Source organism: Lagenorhynchus albirostris, chromosome 4, assembly GCF_949774975.1.
Source record: "Lagenorhynchus albirostris chromosome 4, mLagAlb1.1, whole genome shotgun sequence".
In the NCBI taxonomy this organism is placed as follows: Eukaryota; Metazoa; Chordata; class Mammalia; order Artiodactyla; family Delphinidae; genus Lagenorhynchus; species Lagenorhynchus albirostris.
This window is the reverse complement of record NC_083098.1, coordinates 111,054,636-111,070,623: the sequence shown is the minus strand read 5'-3', so window position 1 is coordinate 111,070,623 and position 15,988 is coordinate 111,054,636. Positions and strand designations below refer to the sequence as shown.

At 54.0% G+C, this 15,988-nt stretch overlaps 2 protein-coding genes across 8 annotated transcripts in view; one reads left to right on the top strand and one right to left on the bottom strand.

The window, feature by feature from the left end:
- STX18 (syntaxin 18) overlaps nucleotides 1-12,938 on the top strand; it is a 121,086-nt gene extending 108,148 nt beyond the window's left edge. For both annotated transcript variants that reach the window (XM_060148516.1, XM_060148518.1), the window contains exons 8-11: nucleotides 7,129-7,187; nucleotides 8,670-8,739; nucleotides 11,119-11,199; nucleotides 11,892-12,938. In XM_060148516.1, the coding sequence (XP_060004499.1) occupies nucleotides 7,129-7,187; nucleotides 8,670-8,739; nucleotides 11,119-11,199; nucleotides 11,892-11,987 (306 nt within the window). In that variant the 3' untranslated portion in view covers nucleotides 11,988-12,938. The remainder of the gene's footprint in view (nucleotides 1-7,128; nucleotides 7,188-8,669; nucleotides 8,740-11,118; nucleotides 11,200-11,891) is intronic.
- Nucleotides 12,839-15,988, bottom strand: part of NSG1 (neuronal vesicle trafficking associated 1) — a 32,433-nt gene continuing 29,283 nt past the window's right edge. For 3 of the 6 annotated variants that reach the window (XM_060148523.1, XM_060148524.1, XM_060148520.1), the window contains one exon: nucleotides 12,839-14,668. In XM_060148523.1, the coding sequence (XP_060004506.1) occupies nucleotides 14,468-14,668 (201 nt within the window). In that variant the 3' untranslated portion in view covers nucleotides 12,839-14,467. Of the gene's footprint in view, nucleotides 14,688-15,988 lie in introns of all 6 variants that reach the window. The other 3 variants (XM_060148519.1, XM_060148521.1, XM_060148522.1) reach the window with 3 other exon arrangements.

Here is a 15,988-nt window from a genome sequence, read left to right as displayed (position 1 = left end):
GCGGCCTGACAGAGGCCTCACCAGCCCCAGCAAGGGGGCCAGGTCTGCTCTCTTGAGCGTTGGCTGCCGAGAGCATAAAGCTGGCTCAGAATCCTCTTGCTCTCGAGGCTTCCTGTTTCTTCCCCACGCCTGATTGTGGGATTGAAACACCGGTGGCCCCTCACAGTGGGCTAATGACTGAGTGAGCTGACCCAAGAGGGTGCCAGGCATACAGAAGGCACTCATAATTGAGTTCCCTTGGCCTTTCCCCTTCAAAGTGGCAGGTATGCACAGAGGCAGGGCAGCCCTGGGCTGCACAGGGTCGGGGGGGCCTGGGCAGTGCTCACGTGTGTGGGGAAGGGCTGTGGTGCGTGTGCTGCCCTCACGGCAGGATCAAAGGGCCACGCGGGGTGGCAGCTGCCGCTCCATGGAGTCTTCATACATATTTTATACTCAGGACTGTTTCACAAACATTCATTCACCCAGATGAGCAGTTTCCCCTTTAAGATCATCACCTTAGAAGCGTGACACTGATTCCAGTGATGACACCATTAGCCATGACTTTCCTGGGACTTGCTATGGGGGTGCTCCCTCAGAGGCTGTGGGACTCTCTTTAGAACAAGAAGCAGAGCTATCTGTGCCCCTGATAGATAAAAATAATTCTGAGCTAAGGAAGTAACTCAAACACCTTAAAGTGGCCTGCCAGGCCCCTGCTTCCTTCCACACCTCTGACTTGGAGTACGTGCTCAGTGCCCCCCAGACCAGCAGGCACGTGACCCGGAGGCCTCGCAGTGTAGACTGCGGCAGTGTAGACTCCAGGCAGCAGCTGTGGCTGCCCAGTCAAGTAGAGAGAGGCTGAAGACGATGGCCAGGGAGCGGAAGTGAGAGCGGAGATGAGAGAGCTGCTGCGGGAAGTGGACTGGACCTGGTGATCCACTGGAGGGCAGCAGGGCGTGTGAAGAGAGTGAGGCAGGAGAAAGAGCCTGGAGCTTTGTGACCCGGGGAAGCAGGATGCCGGCAGTCAGGAAATGAGGACCTGGTCACGGACAGGTGTGAGTCCGTGGGAGGTGTTTGGTGGGTGCTGGGATCCCGGGCTTGGGGCTTGGGCTGGAGACGTGACTGTGGGATACACCTGAGGGCTGGTGTTTGAAACAGTGCATACAGGGGAGAGAAAGGCACAGCACATCACCCCGGGACACAACGCTGGAGGGCAGGCCCAGGCGGACAATTTGATCACGCTCCCTGATAGCCAAATGATGGCCGGAGTTTCTTAAAAGCTCATAGTTTTCCTTCAGCTTACACAAAATAACTTTATTATTGAAAATGATGTCACGTTCCCCTGTATCATGTAACATGACCACCTATCTTTGCTAGAGATAAAAATATGTATAGTACTATCCCTTCATTAAGAAAGAATACATTTGTATTTAGGCAGAACTTAGCTTCCATTTAGGGCTTTTTAAAAAATACACTGCACGGCTTCTTAAAGGAAGTAGCTGGAAGAATGGCCGTCAGTCGTTTGCCAGAGGACTTGCCTTCCCCGCAGGCGGTGGTGAGCAGCAGCAGCTTGTTAACCTGCACAGACGCGTGCTTAGAAGCTGCAAGAGGCACGGGGGCTGGACCAGTGGAAGGCTGGCAGCAAGGATAGCTGTGATCAGCTGATGCTTGGCGCCAGTGAGAGATGGCCCCAGTCAAGGGCTTTGGGACTTGACAGAGTTGGTTTTTAACCCTCTCTTTATATCACTTACTGCCTGTGTAATTTGGGGGCAAGAAAATCAGCCTCACTGAACTTCAGCTTGGTAAGTTGACAGGATTGTCAGGAATACAGTCATGTATGTATGAGTGCCCAGGAAAGTGCAGGGCACGTAGCAGCTGCTCAGAGAATGTTCCCTCACAAACAGTGAGAGATCGTTGCTGGCCCCGTGTGGTCCTGGGTTCCCTGCACATGTTCTGAGTGTGATGTATGTAGCTGTTGCATATGAGAAACACATGTTCACATCATAAGGCTTGTCTTTCCATAATGATGGTTGGTGCACCATGCTTTGTCCAAGCAGTGTCCAAATGAATGAAGCATTGTCCAGAAACATGCCAGGGATCATTCCCAATAATGCTAGTTATTTCGGCGTCATGATATCAGTGACCTAAGCAATCAGAACCAGCAGGACCTCCCTAACTTTTATCGCGTAATTGCAAGAGGATGGGGCAGAAGGCTGTACTGTTCAGTACTTTTATGACAAGCTGTTTAATGTTCAGTTCACTTCTTTAATTGGGGCTCATAGCTAAGTACCATATCCTACAGTCTGACTGACCTGAACCTTATTTAAAAGGCTCAACCCTGAAAATGAAGAGAAAGAAATGCATACTATTGGTTTGAAATTGGAAAGTGTTACAGCAAATTGTGGTCATAAGTCATAATCACTGTTCCTCAGGGTAAAATAATGAATTGAGCCCTATAACAGCAGTTTAATTCATTATTTCACCCGTAGGAGCTGTTGTTACTTGTTCCAGAGTGGCTGCAGAGCATTGCATGATTCGCACAATACGTTTCCATTCATCGCTCATGATGCAGGGATATTAATGCCTTTGAGTTAATATAAGCAGATGTTTTGTGGTCAGGCTGAGTGGAACCAAATTGTTTTCTGATGTTACCCAGAGAAAATGCCTCCTTTCTAAGCCCACATTCATTTTACTTGCCTCCAGTGAAACCACTGCACTTAGTGATGTATTTCTTGGAATAATTTTTAAAGACATGAATGTGACTTCTGTTCTTCAGATCACATGAAAAGTGTCCCTAGCCCCTGTCCCCGGAGGTGGGCCCTTGGAAGCACCAGGGGGCTGGCTGGCAGGGCTTGTGGTCTGTGGCCAAGCTTGGCTTACACATTGAGAACAGGAGAATTGTTGATGGAATGTGAGCGCCACACAGGTGAACGCTGGGGCACAGACCCTGGGGAGGTTCACAGGGGCATAGGTGGGGGTCACGGTGAGGGTCCCAGAGCCACAAGTGTGAAGGTGTTTGGCACAGATAAAGCACAACTAGAAGAGCCCAGAGTGGGCCTGGGCGGTGGCCTTCTGAGCCAAGGGGGCAGACTGCCTTCTAGGCCAAGCCCCTGTGGGTTCACAGCGTCGCTTCAGTGAACTGCTCGTAGGTCTTTGCAATGCAGATCCTTCTCCTGGTCTCATCGGACGCTCAAAGGCCTTGGTAGGAATGATTTTCTTTTTAAAACTACAGTAAAGAGGATTAGATTAAAAAAGGATTTCTGTGACAATGTATTCACAATGTGGATCTGTATCCTTTAAACCAGATTATAAACCCTTTTGGGGGGCCCTACTTGAAAGTCTGACTTACTTCCGAATGGAATAAAGCAGTTAAATGATACTGCCTGACGTGCATGTAACCGTCTCAGCCCAGTACCGTATGAGCGCTTGAGCATTTATTAATTTATGCTGCCCCATATGTGGTAGGGACTGTTGCTGGGCCCCCAAGTCCTAGACTCTTAACCATGATGCCTACCACGGCTGTTGGGGGTCTGCAGTGAGGGAAAGCACTGTGTGTTGCTGTGAGACCTAAACAGTGTAGAGTGCAGTGGCGCAGAAGGACAGGCTGGCTGCCGTCATGCTTGCTGGGCCCTGCCTGCCCACCTCCTCCATCATCCGGGCCTCTCATCTCCCTTTTCCAGGACTCATGGAGATGGAGGACATGGCAGGTGTGTCGTCCCAGGGCCTGTAGGTCCCCTGCCCTTGGTGCTGATCGTGGAGCTGAGGCTGCATTCAGCACTGCACTTTGTGAAGCCCCTGCCTGTGCGGGCTGCCAGTGAGCCCCAGGGAGCTCTGTGTGCCTGTGCTTCTCAGGCCTGAGAGGGTAGGAGACCAGTAGTGGCCCTCTAGAATTTGAAACAAGGGAGGGGGAAGGGGCCGTCAAAGCATTTAATGACTCATTTTGCATATCCAGGATCTACTCCTGAAGAGATTAAATAACAGTAGTTAACGTTTATGGAGGTGAAGTTGGTAAGCAGCTTCCACGGATTAGCACATATCTTCCTCCTAAGGACCCTACTGAGTACTACAATTATCCCCAGTTTAGTGATGGAGGCAGAGACACAGAGAGGTTAAGTTACCTGCCCAAGGGCATACAGCTTAGAAGGTAAAGGAGCTGTCCCTCCTCACCCTTAGGATCAGGCGGGAAAGGATAAGAATAACCAACCACATCTGTTCACAAAGAGAAACTGACAGGCCACACAGAAGGCCAGTGACTGGGGAAGGGTCACCCAGGAAGTTCCCATGAGGCCACAGGAACTGGGCCATCAAAGCCCCTGGCATATCCCCTGCCTCGCCCCGCAGCCTGGCATTTGGTAGCTCCCTGCCTTACTCGGCGGATGAGAGGTGAGGTGTACAGGTTTGCTGCCCAGTCTCGGAAACCTCCCTGCAGCCTGTGCGAGTGAATGCGGTCAGCATCCTGGCCGCCACCTAACCTACCAGAGTGTGGCCAGATCTCGTTAAATGGCTCCCTGTGGGAAACAGGTTTTGTTGGGTTTTTAAATGCAGTTTCATTGTTACTCCCAACCCCTGAATGGAGGCTGCTCTCCATAGATGTGGTGCGGCAAACCTCTCTCCTCAGCCCTTACCACTGCTTGATCCCTTGAGGCATTTGTTTCTCTCACTTCCTCCAGGAATGGGGAGTTTCTCAGGTGGCATCAAGAACCCATGGGTTGGAAGGAAGTCAGAGCCAGAATCTGATCCCACTCCTGACCCTGCTAACAGGAGCCCTTCAGAAGTAGCAATTACCAACCAAAAAAAAAAAAAAGTAACAATTACCAAGAGGCTTAAAAGAAAGCCAGGTGCCCTTAAATTGGGGAGGAAACAAACAGAAAGCTTTGTTCCCAAGGACCATTTCCAGTAATAAACCACCTCAAACCCCTAGTTAATTTTGTTTAGGAACAGTTTAAAAGCATGAAAGGGCTGCAGATTTAAAAGGGTAGGGCCATATTATTGTTAGAAAAATTCAGAGAAAATGCCCCCTGCCACCCCACCGCCAAAACCTGAGTAAAGTACCTGAGAGAATTAGTCAAATTAGCACCCACATGCTGAAGTAATTGTATTTTTTCATATATATCAGACTCTTAAGTAACTGTTGACAGTTAACAGAGCTGATTCTTTCAGACTCAAAAGTGACGCTTTTATTCCCTTAAATAGCTTTTTTGACACATAATTAGAAGGGCCGTGGCAGTGCCCTGGCAGCGGCCAGCAAGGCAGCCTGCTGGTTGCCCCGGCCCTGCAGGAGGCTCCCCACCGCTCTGGTCTCCTGGAGCCTCGCCAACCCCGGCCTCCGAGGTGGCTTGGGGTGGAGTAGAGGCCTCTGTGCTTTGATGAGCGGCTGGTGCTGGGAACCCACGCCCTGTCGTGTTTCGGGCCCTGTGCTGGGCTCGGGGTCCAGAGGAGAAAGACCACCCCGCCCACGAGGGGAGCCAGACCCCAAACAAGCGGGGGAGTGCAGTGATGGAGGCGAGAGCAGAGAAGCTTTAAAGAGAGGGGGATGGTGGAACATGACGAAACCTGCCCTGCTGCGTCTGATGACTAAGAAGGTGCCTATGCTGGGTTTCTAGGGACCCGTTGGAGTTCCCCAGCCAGAGGATGAATCCACCTTAGGCTGAAGGCTAGCCTGTGCAGAGATGAGGCAAGGGATGGATGGCAGGAGATGCCCTCGGAGAGGCCTGGGGCGTGGCCAGCTCGTGCACCTGGCGTCAGACCTGATCTGCAGGGTGCAGGGGCAGGGCCGGCATGTGACTGACGGGATGGAGGGCAGACTGAAGACTATGAGAGATGAGGGCAGAACTTAGATAGCAGGGAAGGAACGAATATGGCACGTGTGCCAAGTAAAACTGGCAGAGTAGGAAGGGAGGTTGCCAGCCGAGAGCCTCGCAGAGGGGCTGGAGGGAGAGGAAAAGGACTTGACGTTGAGGAGGCCCCGCTAGAGGAAGCCTCCCTGAGTGACGGGGCGCGGGAGTGAGCAAGGCGGAGGTAAGGGGTGCGGAGGGGCCGGCGGCTGTAACAAGGTTGCTGCGCGGGCAGGTGCGGAGGTGAGAGCACAGCCCCCCTCCCTGGTGGACCAAGCCCCTGCGTGTGGACAGAGGCCTTTTCCAATGTGTGTGGGTCCAATACGTTTCCCACCTGAGCGGCTCATAGTCGTGCAGACAGTTTGAGACACGCACAACTCAGTACAAGGCAGAAAATGGCTAATATTCTAAGGGATTTTGAGAAGATACCAGGCCACGGTTAGAAAAATGAGAAATAACCTTGAGCTCCAAGGCCCAGGACAGTATCATGGAGAAGGTGGCACGTGAGCTGGGAACACGTGGGACCCGTCGGGGAAGAGACGGAGGAGTGGACGCGTGAGGCCTGAGTCATCATCGTGGACGACAGCTCCTCCTGGTCCCACACCATGGCGGCGCTTCAGATGCGCGCCGTCCTCGCGTTTGACCAGTATCGAGCTGGCAGGATGGCTGGGAGAGCAGCTGTCCACCCTGCAGTTAGCTCAGCTCTGATGAACTCCCCGGGTGCTGGGGTGGCATCGTTACCCAGACTGAGCCCCAAAGCCTGGTGCCATCCCAAGCACCGGGAGTGCAGCTTCTCCAGCTCCCGGGCCTGTGTCCCTGTTGCGGCGACTGGCCAAGGCCAGGCTCTGCGATCAGACTGAGTCCCAGTGCGGTCCTGCCACTACCCTGATTCAGCACGGCCGCGCAGCCTCACCGCTCCATTTAAAGAGGACGATGTCAGGAGGTCGTGAGGGCCCAGAGGGAGAGCAGGGCGGCTGGCCTAACGGGGCTAACCCACAGGCCTCCGCGCTCCCAGTCAGAGTCGGCTTGCGTGCGTGCGGTTCAAATGAGTGAGATGGAAGGTCCAGCCACAGGGAGCCCCGCTGCACTGCGGGGTTTCATTTTCTTCCTACGGCCTGGCTATCCTCACACGAACGCTCAGGGTCTTCCAGCAATGCCGCCACGATCCATGCTGGAAAGAGGGGCTCCGTAGTGATTCTTAGAGGGCGGATCAAAGGTTTCTGCACAGACACGCCTTGCTCGACACTTGCCTTTGGCCGTGGTGCTTTGAGACTCTAGTCAGTTTGTCCTCATCCTTAACGTGTTTGTTTCCTTACAGTTCGAACAAGAAAATCAGCGCCTGATTGGTGAAATGAACAGCCTGTTTGACGAAGTGAGGTATGTGTGTGGTTCCTTTGTGAGCCGCTGGCCTAGTTTACAACTTTCCCCAAAACTAGGAACTTTATTAATTTACTCTGGTGCCCAGGCATCACATGTGGCTCTTGGGCCAAATGTCGGGCCCCTCCCGCCACTTAGGGGGTCAAGGAAACTGCCTGAATTCACTGACTCCCCTCGACCTGTGGGCCTGTGAGGTAACCCCACGGGCTGCCACGAGGCTCCCAGGTGCTGCCACCCCATCCAAGAGGATCGGCTCCTGATGGCAGATGGCACCAGACATAATGACCACTGCCACGTGGGGCCTAGTTACACTTAATTACTCCAAGATGAAAGGGAGACCTCGTGAGGGACGGCTGACAGAGGGAAGCCCTGCAGGTGGCTCCACTGGGGTCCGGCTGCTCCCTCACCAGGGCGATCAGCCATGCAGAAGGCCCGTGGCCGTGGCCCACACAGGTGTGGTTACCAGCCCTCCGGTGAAGGCACTCAGGCCTCTTGCCCTGGGAATGCCGGGAGCATTCTGAAAGGATGCGCCGAAACTCTTGTTGCACCGTGGTCACTTCCCGAAAGAAGATGCATCCTGACGTTACACTTGCGCAGCCCTGGAGACTGAGTGCAGGTGTTTCCCTCTGATCGCTGCCCCCGGCTCTTCCCCGTCTCTGGCTTCACAAGCACGTCTCCCAGTCCTTCCTCAGAGACGGCGATCTCCCCACCCTCACCCCTCCTTACTCTTCTCCCAAGTCTCCTCTCCTTCCCTCACCTGGTCTAGGGGGACTCAAGGCCCGAGCGACACAACTAGGGATCATCTCCCCATCGAACATTTCCGCTTCCTCCTGGGCTGGAGCTCAGCCGCTGCCTGTGCTAAAGCAGCTGTCAGCTCAGCCTCTAGACGTGCACCTCCCGGCCCGCCCCAGGGTCACCCTCGCCGCCCATGAAACGGGGAGAAGCCCGCACACTTAGTTGCCGATATCCCAGCATGGGATGTTTTCAGCCAGAATCAGGTTTCCTTTCAAAGTTGGGTTGAGCGGTGAATGCACTCTTCCCCCTAACCTGCTGAGAGGTAACAAAGTTGGGTGACAACACATTCTGACGTTTTCTTTTGAATCCCCCCCATGTGTCACGGTGTTGCTAAGACAGGGCTCGGCATTAAAGGAGACTTTACTTTGTGTGACTGGGCGCAGCTGCATGCCCCTGGCCCGGGCACTGGCTCAGGAGGCTGGGCGCCGGAGCCAGCTTATCCAGGGGGGCGGGGTGGGTTTCCAAACAGTCCAGTATGCCCCAGTAAGCTGAGGGATGTTAAAGGGGAGCCAGTTAGGAGAGTGAATCTTCCTCTGCCCGTGTTCTCCTTCCCTGAGCCTGACGCGGTGTCCCCTCCCTCTCTCATGCCTTCACTTAGAAGAGACAGCTTCTTTAGAAATGTGTGACGCTGCTGTTAAGATCACCAAGTACTAATAGTTAATGTGTAATCTGTTTTTTTTTATGAAGGCAAATCGAAGGGAAAGTGGTTGAAATTTCCAGACTCCAAGAGATATTCACAGAGAAGGTTTTACAACAAGTAAGAAAAAATATAGTGGTTTTAAGATTTAGCTTAAAATGGGGATACACTAAGAACTTGGGACATTTCTTCTGAGGTCGTTGGGCCTCTGCAGCTGTGTGCCCAGAGCCTCCCCTTCCCCGGGAGCAGCCTCTGCAGTCCGGGGCAGCTCCCCACACGCCCCAGCCCTGTGCAGCGGAGCACGTGGGGGAGGGAGGCGGCTAGGTTTGGGTTCTGGATGTCCTCTGGGAAGCTGGGGAGCCTCTCTGAACTACAGGTTTTTCATCTGTAAAATAGAGTGGCCCTTGCATGGTTGTCGTAAGGCTCCGAGAATAGCCCATGGAAAGCACCCAGCAAGGTGCATGAGTAGCAGCTTTTCAGCCAGCGGTGTGACAAGCTCAGACTTGGCCCTCTCAAATGCCGGGTCCCCGCCACCTCAGGTGTCCCGTCCTCACAGGAAATGTGACTGTCCTCATACATGGATTTTCATGTCATTCCTACCTGCCTACAGTTCTGAAATTCTTCCAGCAGCCACTAACTGGCAAAATTTTCAGACACCTGATAAATTCTCCCTGTTGTTTTTAGTATCCGCAGACTGGAAGAGTTTGAAAGACAAAATTATTTTTCTTCACTGTGTTATTAGACTGGGCTGCTTGGCTAAAGATACTCCACTCACAGGATGCCCCCTAAACCACACAGCCAGTCAGATCATTGCACGTTGGGTACACAAGGTGGTTCACAGGAGGTGCCCTTTTCACTAGCGTGTTGCAGGAACCATTCTAATATGTATCTGCTAAGCCTTCACTTGGAAGCCTGATGGCCATCAGTTCAGCCTCCGGACACAGAAAACAGCTCAGTCAGATGTCTCCCCCTCAGAGCACCCACTTGTCCTTAGAGGCAGCTCGGCGTGGCGGGAGGAGCTCAGAGCCCAGGTGGAGTCAGACAGACGGCCCCCACCCGGTTCCCCGTCACGTGTAATGTGACATGAGCTCTTTCCCCCTCAGCAAAGCGGGGCTGAGGTCACCTGCGTCACTCTCAGGGGTGGCGAATGGGATCCGGGCCCCCTCAGGCTCTCAGTCCTGGAACCAGGTGCCGTTGTTTGTGGGCACGGCTGTGGCAGACCTGGGTAATGCACTGTTCACTAGCGCAGCCAGAGCCACGGGCCAGGGGCCTTCACTACAACAGGGCTGCTTACATGCAGCAAAGTACTCTGAGGTCCTGGGGCCCAAGTGCACTAAAAGCCCTTACTTTTCACGACCATTTCTTCTGCTCCTACACTCAGCCCAGCCACTGAGGAGCACTGATTGCCCTTCACATTTGATTCTCAGTTGGGGGCTGGTTCTCGGTTAGGAAGCAGCAGTCCCGGGGTTCTGGACATGTGCCCCAGGAGGTGGCAGAGAGCCACTCAGGGCCCTACCCTGTGTCACCCCCAGGGCTCTGGGCCTCGACCTGGGAGGGATTTGCAGAGCACAGGCTGAGCCCTGCCTGGCTCCCTCGGGGTTTCTAAGACCTGAGAAGAGCTGAGTCTGTCTGGGCTTCCTCATCTACGTTGCACGGTGGTTCTTACCCATCCTCTCATGGGAACAGTGGCCGTGGTCAGCCAGCTCCCACTTGGAGATTCTCTAAAAAAAAAAGCGAGATTTTGGAGCAAAGCAGTCCTTGGCCCTCAGGTCCTTAGACTATGTGGCATTCACTGCTGGGAATCGGATGGCTGAAGGTCGATTTCCTCTCTGCGGTACTGTATCAGTCAGGTTTCCCTAAAACCCACACTCGTCTGTATTCCCTCCCTACCGCCTAGAGGGAGAGATAGGCCTGCTCCTCAGACCTCAGTGTGGTTCGCAGCCGGTGCAGGGGTGCAATGGTGGGCGATTAGCCAGCCACTCCTGTGTAAGCCCAGGATCCCATGTTTAAGCTTTCCCAGTATTTGGAGTAAAACTTTTGCAAACATCCTGCATACCATTTTGATTTTTAAGTTTTAGCTTTTTTTTTTTTGAGAGAGAAAATGGTGATATACAAAGTGCCATTTTGAAGCCAGCACGTATGTTTTAGAGCCACGTGTGCTTTGAAGCCCCTGGCACGTGGTGGCCACTCTGCGATTGAACTCTTCCTGTCCAATGAGTGGAGGAAGGCGGCCAGCCGGGGTGGAGGGAGCACAGGCACCGGGTCCAGTCCCAGTCCTGCAGCTTGGGTGCTGTGTGACTTTGGGTTTCTCTATGCTTTAATTAAGTTTCCCTCTTGTAAATGAAAGTGTTGCCTACCTGTCGGGTGCTATGAGGACCCGTGGGTTCATGGTGTGTAAAGCCCCAGCATTTAGTAAGTGGCAGCTACTGTTACTATGGTGACATACGCTCGGCGAAGGAGGTGGCAGTTGTATTTATCTGCTGTTCTCTTCCCCGACAGGAAGCTGAGATTGACAGTATTCACCAATTAGTAGTAGGAGCAACTGAGAATATCAAGGAGGGCAATGAAGACATCAGAGAGGTGGGTACTCTCGGGGCACTGTGTCTGATTTGGAGGGGTGCTGAGTCCAGGCAGTAGTGTCCACCCTGTCTGGGCCACGTGCACAGGGCTGGTCTCAGGACTGCGCTGGATGGGCCCGTTCCACCCTGCCAAGCCCAGGACCCCACTCACTGCCCTGCAGAGGAGCCAGCTGGGGTGCAGGGGTCCCTCCCTAAGTCCGGGCTGGGCCCCACAGGAGAGGCTTGTGGGACCCCTCCAAGGACCCAGAGCCCTGGTCGCTGTTCACAGGGCCACCACAGTAGACTCTGTTGAGTGGACTTTATTTTCTGAGTCCAGTCCTCAGGTTTGGGTTGACATGGGACCGTTCTTGGACCACCACTGCCATCGCACTACTAGGAAGCACACGTCAGGGTAGTGGAAACACGCTCTCATCCTGTCTGTGTGGGTTTAACCCTGGGGTGGACATGAGCCATTTTTCCTGGGAGAATTGTGCATGATCTCCACGTGATGACTAACCAGAGAGGGAGATGCAGCCCATTTGTCTAACAGACTTTAAACCCACTTTTTGGTTTTGCTTAATAATTAAGGCGTCTGTGCAAGGTAAGCATAGGGTTGAGCAGTCCACACAGTCAGAGCCCCGCAGGGAGAGCATGTGCAGACGCACGAGGCAGTTGAGAGCCTTTCCAGCCTAACCCCCGTGCCCCGCCCCCCAGGCCATCAAGAACAACGCTGGCTTCCGCGTGTGGGTGCTCTTCTTCCTGGTGATGTGCTCCTTCTCCCTGCTCTTCCTCGACTGGTACGACAGCTAGGCGGCCACACCCGGCAGACGGCGCGCTGGGCGCGCTGTCGTGGTCCCTGGCGTTGGAGCCGTCGGTGGGGAGGGGGCACGGAGATATGTACTCACAAAAGGGACACCCGACTTGTGGTTTTAAGCCCATGTAGTAGCTGAAAAAGAAAACCACACAACTAAACGTGGTCTGCGTCACAAGCCTGCGGCCAGAGGGAAGGAACCGGGGGTGATTATTCCTGCACCTGATGGGGCCGCCCCGGGGAGCGGGGAGCCGCCTCCTCCGCAGGAGCCGCGCGGGCCTCCTGCTCCACAGACGTCTCAGGCTTGGAGGCGGCGCCGGCCTTTCCCTCCCGGTGGCAGCAGGAAGAGCACTGGCCAGTAGCTTCTCACAGCACATGATGGATTGTTTCCTGGGCTTCCTGTCTGCCTCAGCCAACTGATACACAGACCCATCGCGCAGTAGAGGAGATATCACCTTCGCCCTGGGAGTCTAGTGCATACAACTACAGCCATTTAATGTATTGTTGGTGGGTCCAAGGTTAGAAAGTCAGTGCGTGCCCACCTGCCTCCTGCCTGGGAAGAAGTGTGCGGACGGGGCCTGGCTCCCCTCAGAAATGCTGCCCCCAACACTCTCCTGATGGGTGGGCAGGGGGTGGGGAAGGCCCAACTTGCGGCCACTGGGGCCCACGGAGCTTCGTCCAGAGGAGGACTTGGGCCTCTCCACCCCCCAGAGCCCCAGGAATCAGGAACGCCTGCTTGTACTCAGGCACAAGGCACCTGCGGCCACATCTGTGCAGAAAGCGCCCAGTGCGCATGGGCCCCCAGGGTGTGGGTTCGAGGGCTCTGCACAGACAGTCCGGGGAGCACCACGGGGATCCTGTGTTCTTTATTTGCACAGAGGGGAAATGTCAAAAGTTACATGTGAATGAGCTTACAGTCAATAAAATACATGTCTCCTAGAAAATACAAATAGGGCTGCCTTGACACGGGCTGGAATCTGCTGATAGACGCTGTCTCCGCAGAAGTTCTGGTGCGTGGTTATTGCTCTTATGCGTCGGTACAGCTTCGCAACGTCCATGACTCTACGCCCACCCACTGCTCCGAGGTCATGGTCGTCGTTTCCAAACAAACACCCTTGGTGATAAAATATACTGTATGTTTTGGAAGCACATTTCAGGAAACAGTAATGGAGTTGGCCACGACCACCATGCTTGTTCGCAACAGATCTTGCACTATTTGTCATTTATTTTTGAGCTAAAAAAACAGTGAAACTTTTGACATGTCCACCAGAAACAACACATTTAAATAACATGGAAGAAAATGTCCATGAACGTCTTTTTTTCTATTTAATCATCTTACACACTTAGTTTATCTAACTGGCAATTTTGTAAACATATACTTTAATGTCAAGATTCAGGATGAAACATAATTGTCTTACAAAGATTGTGAATGAAAATGTCATAACTGGACTTGCAAGGTGCGACGCCAGCCCCCCTCCCAGCCTTTCCTGCCTGCTTCTTACATCAAAGGAGTTACATCTGTCCCACAAAATAAAAATTAAAGTAGCCTTGGCTTACCAGCAATTACACTTTCACTTTTCTCACCCAGCTAATTGTTTTAAAACTAAGTAGCTAATACAGCTGTCGGTGCAAACTTATTCATAATAGATGTGAACAAAAGGGCCGGTAGGTTTCATTCCTACTCAGCCCATCACAGAGCAGACAGACTAGCTACAGGGAGACGGGTTCTGCAGCCTGTGGCCCAGGGTCCCCTCTTCCCAGAGTCCCCACCTCACATGCTCTGACCCAGTCCACATGCACTGAGGGAAACACGGCTCCCCTGCCCAGCGGGCGCCCTCTGTACCGAGAGGCAGCCTTCTGCCTGCAGCAGTGACCCCTGCCCGAGCCGACCTGCCGCAGCGCCTGCGCACTCAGGAGTGAGCACGGGGCAGGCGAGGGCACAACTGCGACCTGATGGCATCTTTCCTTCCTTCCCTCTGACGCTCACTATGGTGCATCTTGACCACTGGCACTATTGCCATTGGCGGGAGGGGGGAAGAAACGTGCAGTACAGCTTGCTCTTAGCAAAGCAAGGGATCACTCTAGATATGGCTATGGTGTAAGGTTTGCAAACGGCAAGGTGGTTTTTAAAAAAAAAAAAACAATCCCACAAAATGCATCATTTATCTGAAGTCTGAACCCCTTGCATATCCAGTGTAAATTTATTTTTTGACAGCATCCAATAAATCCCAGTAAAGTTGCTAAATTAAGATTCTTTACCATGGCAAGTGGTGTCAGAGCTCTTTTAGCAGTGCTGATATGCCCTTGATTTTAGCCCATGGTCTGCAGCAAGCTGTATTCGCAGAGCAGCGTTAGCAAACAGAAGCAGTGGCACCATACATGAGTAGCCTCTAAATTACCAGTAATTCTATCTAATGAAATCTCCCTCAGAGTCCCTTCGTTACCTTCCAGCGACACTGTAAGGAACCTGCCCATCTCGCTAAGCGGATTTCTCAGCAGCCTCCGTCTCCTGCTCTGAGAGCTTCTCTTCGGACAGAACTGACATCCACGGCGACACCGAGCGGGTGATGCTCTGCTTGGCCAGGTTGTAGTGGTTGATGACGGTGTAAAATTTCTCCCGGGCGTTGGAGTCTTGCTCCGCATAGTAGCTCTCCAGGCCTTCTGGGATGCACTGGGTGTTCTGAAAGACACGCCGCCCCCTGAGACGCACGCACCGATGCAGGAGGGAGGCCCGTGAGTCTCCAGGTAGCACCCAACCCGTGGTCACTGAGCACCTCCCTGGGCTTGGAGGAAACTCAGAGGTGAGCTGACTGCCTGACACTGATTGCATGGTAACGGGATGGACGTCTGTACAAGGCCGTGGCGACGGGACTTACACAGCGGGCCTTCCTGCTTCTTTAAAGATCTTACACTCGTGGCCATTGATTTTAAATCCCCTAGAAGACAATGGCACTTTTGACATGTCCACCAGAAGCAACATATTCAAACAGTGAAGGAAGGGAGTCAGAAAGGCTCCTGGGAGCAGGGGGTGGGGGCACTTGACCCAAAGGAGCCGGTCCTCGGGGCAGGAGGACAGGGACACAGGCTGAAGAGAGGCCCGCGGCCAGAGCAGAGGGTGCAGAGCCGCAGGACACAAACGCTGGGGAGAAGGCAAGGGTCGGGGGGTCAGGACACACCACCTGCAAGGGCCTGGTAGGGAGCTGTGTGACCTGGAGATCCAGAGAGCCCAGGAAGCCACGAGGACCCCATGAGGGCACGTGAGGGTGGGGGGCTCTCGGGGGGCAGCTGTCCGCTAAGGGAGAGGCACTTCCCTACAGCCCGTGGAACCCGGGGGTGGGGAGGTCAGTCCCTAGCTCTCGTCCGCTCACCGGGGGTCTAGGGCCCCCCAAAAGTCAGGCTGCCTTCCCTTGTCCATCCATCAGCCGGGCTAAGCCGCCGCCCACCCCGTCTCCACATGTTGCTCGCCAGGCCCTGAGGAAGGGGTCACGGGCTGCATTCTGCCTCCCCCTGCCCTTCTCCCAGTGGCAGGCGGGCGCGTGAGGCCCAGCTCGCGACACGCTTCTCAGCCCTCCCGGCAGCCAGTAGAAGCCATGGGGCTAACTTCTGGCCAACGGGGTGTGCGGGGCTGTGACAGAAGCAGGTTCTGGGGGGCTCCTGCCCTCCACCGCTCCCTTCTCAGCGGCTTTGATCGCCTGGACTAACCTGCCTGGAGAGGGACAACACCCCGGGGGCCGGCAGCGCAACACGAGAGAATCGGGGCTCTAGGAGGACCTCAGGGAGCCCCACTGCCTGCCAGCTGCGGCTTTAATGAGAGAGAGAGAGAGAAACCTTCCATCTGGCGGAAGGCACGTTACCTGTGTCTCTAAGCAACCAAAGCATTACAGGAACGCCAAGGTCTGTCACACAGTGAAGGGAGACTGCAGTAACAAGGGTCCTGGGCCTTGGCTACCTTCACAGTCACCAGGGAGACTTTTAAACCCCCGATTCCCAGCACCGCCCG